This window comes from Schistocerca cancellata, chromosome 4 (genome assembly GCF_023864275.1).
Source record: "Schistocerca cancellata isolate TAMUIC-IGC-003103 chromosome 4, iqSchCanc2.1, whole genome shotgun sequence".
Classification (NCBI taxonomy): domain Eukaryota; kingdom Metazoa; phylum Arthropoda; class Insecta; order Orthoptera; family Acrididae; genus Schistocerca; species Schistocerca cancellata.
Window position 1 is genome coordinate 727679990 of NC_064629.1, and position 9780 is coordinate 727689769.

Below are 9780 nucleotides of genomic sequence, written 5' to 3' on the forward strand. Positions count from 1 at the left end.
ACAATGTGTTTAAACTTTGCCCATAATTTTTCCACATCCATCGTACCAAAAGTAAATGAAGTCGATTCATTTACTTAGTGGGATGCTAACAACTGCTTATCTGCTCTTTCTAGTAAGAATACTCTCCTAGCCTTCTTGACCGACTTTCTAACTTTCGTAACCAGTCGTAATGTCAACATCATGAACACTAATCTCTGTCTAAACACTGACTCTGTCAATGAGGTCTGGTCTGTTCGTGACTACCAGATCTAAAATATTTCCATTATGGGTTGGCTGTCGATTTAGCTGCTCAAGACAGTTTTCGGATAATGTGTCCAAAAGTAATTCACACGCTGGCTTGTCTGCATCACCTGTAATGAATCCATAGACATCCCAGTCTATTCTAGGTAGGTTGAAGTTGCCTCCGATTAATATAACATGATCCGGGTACTTCTGCGATACAGTGTAGACTCCCTTTGAATGATTCTAGAACTGTTTCAGTGGAACCTGGTGGCTGGTAATAACACCCAACAATTAACTTTATTTCTCCTAGCCCTGTTAAATGTGTCCAGATAACTTCACAATCACACTCTACTTCGACCTCAGTAGACACAATATTTTTGTCAACTGCAATGAAGACAACACCTCATACGGTGTCTAATCTGTCTTTCCGATACACGTTCTAACCCTCACTAAATATTTCAGAACTTCCTATCTCAGGGTTCAGCCAGGTCTCAGTTCCCAGAATAATTTGTGCGCCACATGGTTCCTGGAGGGCAGTAAATTCAGGAACTTTATTCCGAACACTCTGAAAATTTACTGTTAATATGTTGTTAGCTGAAGTGTCTTTACACTGAGCGCGTCCTGATTTCCCTGCCTGCACGTTGACTGGTGAGTGTTGATCAGGACACCTCGCACTACTGCCTAGCCTAAAGAAAACCCCTGTGCGCGCCACAAGTACTCTCCTACCAGAGTAGCCGCTTCCTTTGTGTAGTGCATTGACTGTTCAGGGTCTGACACTGTAAGAGCATGCTCAGTTCTGTTCAGTTTCACACTTTTCAGGACCAGCAGAAGTTAATTTAGCATGAAAACATGGACACCCGTTTCTCTGGGTTTGTTAAAATGGTTGAAAGTATCAAACTCCATTGACTGTGTGTTTTTGTAAAGACCACACACATTAGAGAAGAAACCTTCAATTTGTAATAATGGAATGACTCCTTCTTACACTCAGACTTCTTACGGTTGTAGTATTTTTTAGCAGATGTAAATATTATGATTTAGTTGTGATGAGCACTGCAGGTTGATTGAAAATAAGCTTGTGAAGATACAGTTCATCTTGTAGTTCTGATTTCATGTTTCAGTATGGGTTTTACTAGTCAGTTATCAGTGCTTGTTTAACAGATTAGATTGAATTACTTCGCTTTATTACTGAGCCTGTGGTTTGGACTAAATTATATTGGATTAGCACCAGTTGGAGAGAGAATCCAATGGAATAAGTTACCCACAGATGAACGCGAAATGGAAAAGTTGTCATTGTCATCTACTGTAAATGAAAACTGTTTTGTATAGTACACTAATTGGTATGTGTGTTTTATTAATTGCTCTCTTTCTCAGAATGGATTTGATGCTGGTGCTCGTTTTGATGGCATAGCTCAGCCTGTGCTACCTCCAGCACCACCTGGTGTGCCTGCTAATGCTGCTCAACTTGCTGCCATGGCTGGTCACAATGTTGCCCTTTCTCAAAAGAAAGGCTCATTTCTAGCTGGTGGAAGTGAAGGAGGTTATACTTTTTGGTAGGACTAGCAACACAGAGCAGGTAGGCAAAAACAAAAAAAAGAAATGGAGAGAGGAATGAAAAAGTAAACATTTCAAAATGTGCAGGTGGAGAACCTTTGTTTCACACCAGCATTAATTAGTAAACATTTTGTTGTCAAAACTTTCATTTCAGTTGCACAGTAGTTTTGCCTGTCAAATGAAGTCTATGATAAATTTTTATTTAAATATTTGCTGACTTCTGATTTCTGTCTGATGATAAAAGTTGCTGAATGAGATATGGGTGACAGTAGTGTGTTTGATTACTGGAAATAATGTAAAAAATGAAAGGTTTTTCATGTATGTACCTAAGCCAGAGGACAAAAAGAAATTCTGACAAATGGATGATTGAAATTCTTAGATTTAATAATCATTCATACAATTTTTGAAATGTTTTAAGTTAATTTGTAGTTTATGCAATCAAATTTTTGCAAATTGGAGGTTGGCCTGGCACATACTTGCAAAAAGGAATTTGACAGTGTGGATTGTTAGTTGTGGTGATACGTAAGTTTGTAGGTCATTTCTCTTGGTATAAATCACATTAATAAAGTGAACAAAAATATGTAAGCCCACAGTAGGAACATGAAAAGGTGACTGATAAGGAGTGATATTGTTCATTAGTGTACATTTTTTGTGATGTATACTAAGATACATTGAGGCCTACAGTGTGTCAGTTACAAACATTTAGCTAAGTCAACAAATTTCATATTCGGAAGGTGTGTGTGTGTGTGTGTGTGTGTGTGTGTGTGTGTGTGTGTGTGTGTGTGTGTGTGTGTGTGTGTGTGTGTAGGGGGAGAGAGAGAGAGAGAGAGAGAGAATTTTATTTCTGTAAGTTAACACAGTGTTCAGTTAAGACTGTAAAACTTCTTTGCTTAATTAAACAGGTTGTTTATAAATGTGCATGACAGTGCACAAGACTAAGCCCCAAATTAATGTGCTTTGTGTATGTAAAAGAATTGTTGTATTTAGCCAGAATGTTGCTATGCTATTTAGTATATACTACATCTTAATTGTAGTCTATACTAGAATTCAGCACCAAATTTTTATTTTCATTTTTATGCTGTTTGGTTTATATTAGTGTCTTCATTGTATATGGTCACCCAAACAGCATTTGCAACTTTGTCCAAAGTGTTTTAATGTTTGGTGCTAAGTAATCCTTTGTGTGTAAAATTGAATTTGCTGGGAGACATTCATGTAAGGAAGTCACATAAATTAAGTATTGAAAAAGTTATCCTTTTAACATTTATGTATCCATTATGTCAAGTTTTGTACCCATACAGCTTTAATGATTTTTACAGAAGAAAAAATGAGTGTTGCTGTTAGATGATGCTTCAGCCCATTATTGCAAGTGTTTAACCCCATAGACACTCACAGAATCGGGTTTCTGTGGTAGGTGGTGTGATGAGGATTGCTCTTACATTGTAACCTGATGTTTGCAGCAGAAAGTTACGTGCCCAGGACCAGTTTCATTTGTAACTACTATGGGTGGAATTGAAGTGGGCTACTGACAAAACCACTACAATAAATTCTTTTATTGAATGACCACAGTTTTATAGTTCAGTATATCTTGAAGGATAACTTATTTGCCAGTGTTAAGACTTGCATTCAACACAATTTGATCCTTGTGTACAGAACAGTAGTTGCCATCACCCATCTTTCCACAAAAGTTAAATGTACCTTAATGTTCCATATGAATTGTAAATTTCTAGTTTCTACAGTTCACTTAGTTCCCGTTTCGTGACCTGATGTGTTCATTACAAAAACATTGAAGCATTGATAAGAGTATAAACAGTAATTTTTAAAATGGCACTGTTAATTGCGGTATATTTGGTACTGTACATGCAGATTTTTTGAAAACAGTTATAATGTTCAAAATTATGTTGGTTATCACAAAGTATTAATTTTATCCAGAAAAAGTTAAGCACCTGTGACAAATGTAAGAAAATTGCTTTTTGCTTCCAAATTTGTGTAATTCTTCATTTTGTGCTAAAGTTCAAACAGAAATTAATCACACATACTGTGCTCAGAATTTGCATGTGTTACAAAATCAACTGATCCTCTTAGGTACTCTCAAATATGGGTTTAGTACTTGAAACTGTGTAAAACATATATTCTGCAATATTTTTAAAAATGTGGAAATTTTACTTCTTAACTTTGTTGTTGAAAATTTCATGTGTTGGGTGATCGTAGTGTGCATAATTGCAGGCTTTAAAGCACTTGTTTATTGTTGAGAACTACCTGAACTGTTCTGATTGTTAAAGTCCTCACTGTGTGCTAAAAATGAGAAACTGTGATATTACAATTTTTGCCTTTAAAAACCTGTTACTGTTAAATAATTGGTCATAATTTGGGGCATAGCAACAGCATGAATGTGCAGTTATGAACATTTGTATCAAACTGATAAAAATTTGCATTGTGGAAAGAGCTAAAGTTTTGTTTTCGAGGCTTTAGTAATATGTTGACTGTTGAAAGTGTTTTAAAGGAAAAGTCCAAATTACTGTATGAACTAATTTTTGTTGAAAAGTGTAACTTCTTTCTTTGGAAACATTTGCAGTTTTTGTCAATGATAGAATAATCGTTTAGTGAGTGATTCATACAGTATAACAAAATTATTTTGTAGAACAATGCTTGAATATTGTGAAGCATTCCATTGTACATGCAGATTTATTAAATCTGGAATATGCAGCAATTAACACAGTTAGTACAAGTATTTACTTTTTGTACATTGTTTATGCTTATGACTTTTTATTTACTATGAATTACTGATTCCTGAATATTGCAGTGGAAAATACAAATGTGTGTTTGTAATTGCTACTTGCAGCTTCATGGGGTACAAAATTTAATAGACTTAATAGCAGGTTTGACTAAAATATTAATACTTGCATTCAGTGAGCTCAAAAATTTTGAATCTATTGGTAGAGAGAGACAGTATTAGATCAGAACAAGAGATTTTATTTCAGAATGAAAATTTTTCTGCGTTTACAAACTAAGTGGGTATTGTGTGAAAAAATAAGTGGTACGATCACTTGTGGTGACTGGAGTGTTTCAAAGGAATGGGAGAAATGTGGCTCTTGACATAACTGTGTTTTGTGTTTTATTCCACCTTCTAGAGTATGATTGGGCTGCCCACGTGTTACGAAGTTTGTGAAACAATCAAGGCAGCTAATATATCTAAATTCAATGTTAGTGCTGTGATATTTTGAAATTTTTGTGGACACTTGTTTTTAACACTAAAGTGTTATTTTCAATCTGGATAAAGTTGTTGGACAAAATTTTAGACTTTCATAGTTTATTCAAAGCTATGAATCAGCAGTTGATATAACAACTTAATTGGTGTAACAATGCGCGTGCGTACACACACACACACACACACACACACACACACACACACACACACACACACACACACACACACACACACACACTCTTTCAGGTAATACAGTCAACTGTGATCTTTTTATAGTGATGTGCTGATAGAAATGAAACAAACTACTGTAATTCAAGGACTTACTCTTTATTATGAAAAATGGAAACTGGTTTGGAAGTTATTCATGCTATGGAAAAGTCATTCACTGTTTTTTCATATTCACAAGTTAACTGCTTATCCTCACAAAGGGCTTTGTCTGCTTCAAAATAAGTCTTGTGGCTTTAATAAGATTCTGAAATGGAATATGAGTAACTTTGATGCACAGATTTGCAGTTCTGAAAATACACTTAATATATTAATAGGTATTGATGAGCTGGTGTTAAATTCTTGTTATCCTTTGACTGGATGTTATATAAATCAAGAAAATTGTCAGTTAAAAATTTTGTATCTTAAGACTGATATCTTAATTTCTTAATGAGAGTATCATCAGCTTTAACTACTTCAGTCTTAAATTCTATTTTATTGAACCTTGCAAGAATCTTTTCAGTTTTAATGTTGAGTACTGCAGAACAAATAATATATTTGTTTGGCATTTCTAAATAATGTGGCTGATACAAGAAAAATAACTCATAAGGAAATTGCAAAATCTGAAAGATGTTTGTTTCGTTATAAATGTGAGTTTGGCAGAAGATCAGTTGCTGTATATGCACGATTCCTGGATGTGACATGTCTTGCTGGATTATCTTTGTCTCCTTGTAACATTCTTGTCTACCACATTCCAAAGCAAATGACTCAAATGTCAGGTCCAGTTTGTTGCTATTACTGTTACCATTGATATTACTTCATATGACATTGTTTGTAAATAAATCCATATTAAAAATATCTTCAGTATTTCAGTATTACATTTCATTTAAGCTTTTACAGCTTATTTATTTTGAAATTATACAGTCAGCCCATTGAAGTTTTTAACTCGGACTATTAACCTCCAAGATTTTTCCAAGTGTTGCAAAGTTTTAAAATGGCCATGTATATTTTACTTGCACAGAAAAGGTGGATTTTTGTTCTCAAGTAATTTAAAAGGTGATCGGATGGAAAGTATGCTGTTAATGTACAAATTTATTGGCGTTATTGAACTTAAGTGCCAAACTGACACTGTTACATTACTACTGAAATAAAAGTACCTGGATTTCTACAAAAGTGATGTGTGTAGTTACAAGCCAGTGTTGTACACAGAGTTCAGGAGTCATTTATTCTTAATCTGGCTTATCACACTCTTTGGAGCACACCTGTGTGTGCGCCATCTTTTGTGCACACATTTTAAATATCTAATAATTAAGACATTTTGCTAAGTAGTTTTGAAATATACATGTGGTTACTCATGTATGTAAGATATTTCTACCTCGAACTGACCTGCACTGGCTGTAAATGAAGAGGAATAATTTCCAGTTAAGCAATAAATTTCTAGATAACAAATTTTGAGAAAGTTAATAATCCTTCTTTCAGCATGGGTATAATATGTATTAGTATCTTTGTTACTGCTGTGATATACTCATTAAGTGTGGATGAACTCTTTTTAAAAAGAAAGAGATGGTATTTAAAGTGATAAAATGAAATTTTATATCAAAGGTTGCTTAAAAGTTTGGTCACCTTTTGTTTAAGAGCTAGAATGCCTTTTGTAGATAAACAGAGGCTATATATTCATTATTTTTCAAAATCGATAAATAAATGGACACTAGTAGTTTCAGTAAAAATCTATTGAATTAGAAGGGGGGGGGGGGGTGTATCTTTATCAAAACACAAGCCAGCCAGCCTCCACTTGTTACATAGTTGTTTTAATAATGGGTTGAATTTGGGATACCACAGTTTCATCTATACTTATTTCACAGGCTCATCATTACATAAAGCTGTCTTACAGCAAAGGATTGTATAATTTAATCAGAAAGACTTCCAGTAATAACTCTGCGATTGCGTATAATCTTCAAACAAGAGTAGCATGTAGATAAAGGTAAGTAAGTCAGTGATGAAGGAAAACAGTTGGACTTGCAGATCTTTAATGTAGTTAGTGTACTATTAGTAAATTTTCTTTTGAGACCAGCATGCTGGCATACAGTGAAAAAATTGTAACCTCTGGAAGTGTAGTTCACCACAGCTTATTTCTCAGTGGAGCCATGTTACTGTTTGGTATCTCCATTTGTTACAGTGTAAATTAGGTACAGATGTGCTTATCGGTTCAATTTCTTTACCCTCTTAAGGCAACAGTTATATGAAAATGACAGGACACTTATTGTAAAATGCTGTAAGCACCACTGAATATAAGAAGTTACTTTGATTTTGAAGTTGGAGAAACAAGTGCCTAGAGAGAAGAGCCAGCCTATGGTGGTCTGGACAGTTTTTCATTACTTTAAGCATGTTAATATGTTGTCACAGAAGTGTGTATCATTATTGTGGGGTGTTCTGCCAATAAAGTTGGTTCTCCACTGTAACTGAATGCATACACTGTGCTGACACACAAATCTCTCTCTCTCTCTCTCTCTCTCTCTCTCTCTCTCTCTCTCTCTTGTGTGTGTGTGTGTGTGTGTGTGTGTGTGTGTGTGTGTGTGTGTGTGTGTGTGTGTGTGTGTGTGTGTGTGTCTCCACCTTTCACCCCTGCACCATTGATGATCTGTGACAGCAAAGAGAGATTCTAAATGAAACTATGAATCATATTGGAAATGTAGCTTTAATAAATTATAGGGGTATTGTAATGTAATGACTTTGTCAGTGTTAAAATTTGTAGACAATTCGTGAGCAAGTGTCAACTGCATTTTGTAAACTTACCAACTAAATTATTCCTGTTTTCATTTTTATTTTTATATTATCTTGTTACTAGTTTTGTTACACTGTTTAATTTAAGTAGTTAGTGATGTACAAACAATTGGCAATGCAACAAAGCTGTAAAGAATGGAATGGTAAACTCTAAAGCCAAAAATGTAACGGCATTGAATGGATATTACAACAGTTAATAAAGATAAAACATTTTTATTCTTTGAGTATTTAACTGGCATGTTTCTTCATGTTAAGTTGTCTTGTATTTTCTTCCCATTCAAAAGCTAGTGTTTTAACTTCAGTGAAATGTTTCTAAGATAATTATTGTGTGGGTGCCCTAACTATGTGTAGTTCCTCTTGTGGGAGACTGCTGGAAGGTAATCTTAGAATATTATTGTGTAAAGATGTGATCTGTATTAAGACTGCCTTAAATATTCCAGTTGAGAGTCTGACCCTTCAGTCATATTCTGAAGTATCTCAAATTCCACACATTGCACCATGGCTTACCACATTGTGCCAGCAGGTAAACAGATGAGTGCATAAGCAGAGGTCGGCAGTCTAATAAAGTGGGCATTCAGGCAGCTGGGTGTCTGCTGTTAGGTGGGCACCTGGTGCTTGAGCAGTTGACACTGCGCATGCAATACCAGCTAGTAACTGAAGAATTAAGATTGTACTGAATGTTTAACAGAAAAATTCAGTTCAATGAATTTTTTATAAAATTATATTAGGTCAGACACGGTGTTGCCAAAACATGTTCAAATGTATGCTAATCTTATGGGACTTAGCTGCTAAGGGTATCAGTCCCTAAATTAACACACTACTTAACCTAAATCACACACACACACACACACACACACACACACACACACACATATATATATATATATATATATATATATATATATATATTCCCGAAGGAGGACTCTAACCTCCGCCGGGACCAGCCGCACAGTCCATGACTGCAGCGCCTTAGAGCACTTGCCTAATCCTGCGCGGCTGTTGCCAAGATTGACATTTGCCAGTGTTGGATTTCAATGGTGGGACTTTCCATACTACTTACACTTTTCATGCTAGAAGAGTTATAATCTTTCAGATGTTTTACATTTAAATTTCTTGTAATATTGGTGAATGAAAATGTGTGCATGTGATGGACCAAGGAACAAAGCTGGAACTTCGAGAAGTAAAACCCCCTGGAAGGAAGGTAGGAAAGGGGGACATAGCCTTCCTCCTGCATGTGTCTACCTGTGGGCTATGGTCTTTTGTACCCCATTGTGCAGTGTAGAAACAGCCTGCAGTATGGTATAAGATATGGTGAGATCAATTATTGTGTACAGGGAGGTATAGCTCAATTTTTACAGTATTGTTGAAAATTAACAAGTACTACTTTTGAGTGATATAGTAAACTTAAGCAGTTTGCTCTTTCAAATTTGTCTCTTTAAGTGGCAGTTGATCTGTTTGAGGTTTGCTTTGTATCAGTACTGTTAATGCCACATAGGAGCTTAAATATTGTCTGTGTGTCAGGACTTTGTCTTGAAAATTAAATCCCTGGCTTGTATACTTCCACATAGAAAAAACTATAATATATGAAGCCCCATTCATTTTTGCTAAAACAATACATCCCCTCTTTAATGGTGATGACAAATATTTAATTGCAAATGAGGTGTTGTCCCCAGCCCTCAAATTCTGACGACGTGTCAACTGCCATATGGCCACCATGGGCCACAGAACTGAAAGCCTGATGCCATGCAGCTGGCAATGATCACAGGAGATACTTGTATTTCTTGAGTTGATGCAGGTCTGCAGGAAATGGGGTACAG

At 35.5% G+C, this 9780-nt stretch overlaps 1 protein-coding gene across 2 annotated transcripts in view; it reads left to right on the forward strand.

Annotated features, from left to right (window-relative positions):
- Window positions 1–8179, forward strand: part of LOC126183796 (DAZ-associated protein 2-like) — a 43218-nt gene extending 35039 nt beyond the window's left edge. Inside the window, exons 5-6 of one of the 2 annotated variants that reach the window (XM_049926038.1) lie at window positions 1594–1795; window positions 7045–8179. In XM_049926038.1, the coding sequence (XP_049781995.1) occupies window positions 1594–1776 (183 nt within the window). In that variant the 3' untranslated portion in view covers window positions 1777–1795; window positions 7045–8179. Of the gene's footprint in view, window positions 1–1593 lie in introns of both variants that reach the window. The other variant, XM_049926037.1, reaches the window with a different exon arrangement.
- The last annotated feature ends 1601 nt before the right edge of the window (window positions 8180–9780 follow it).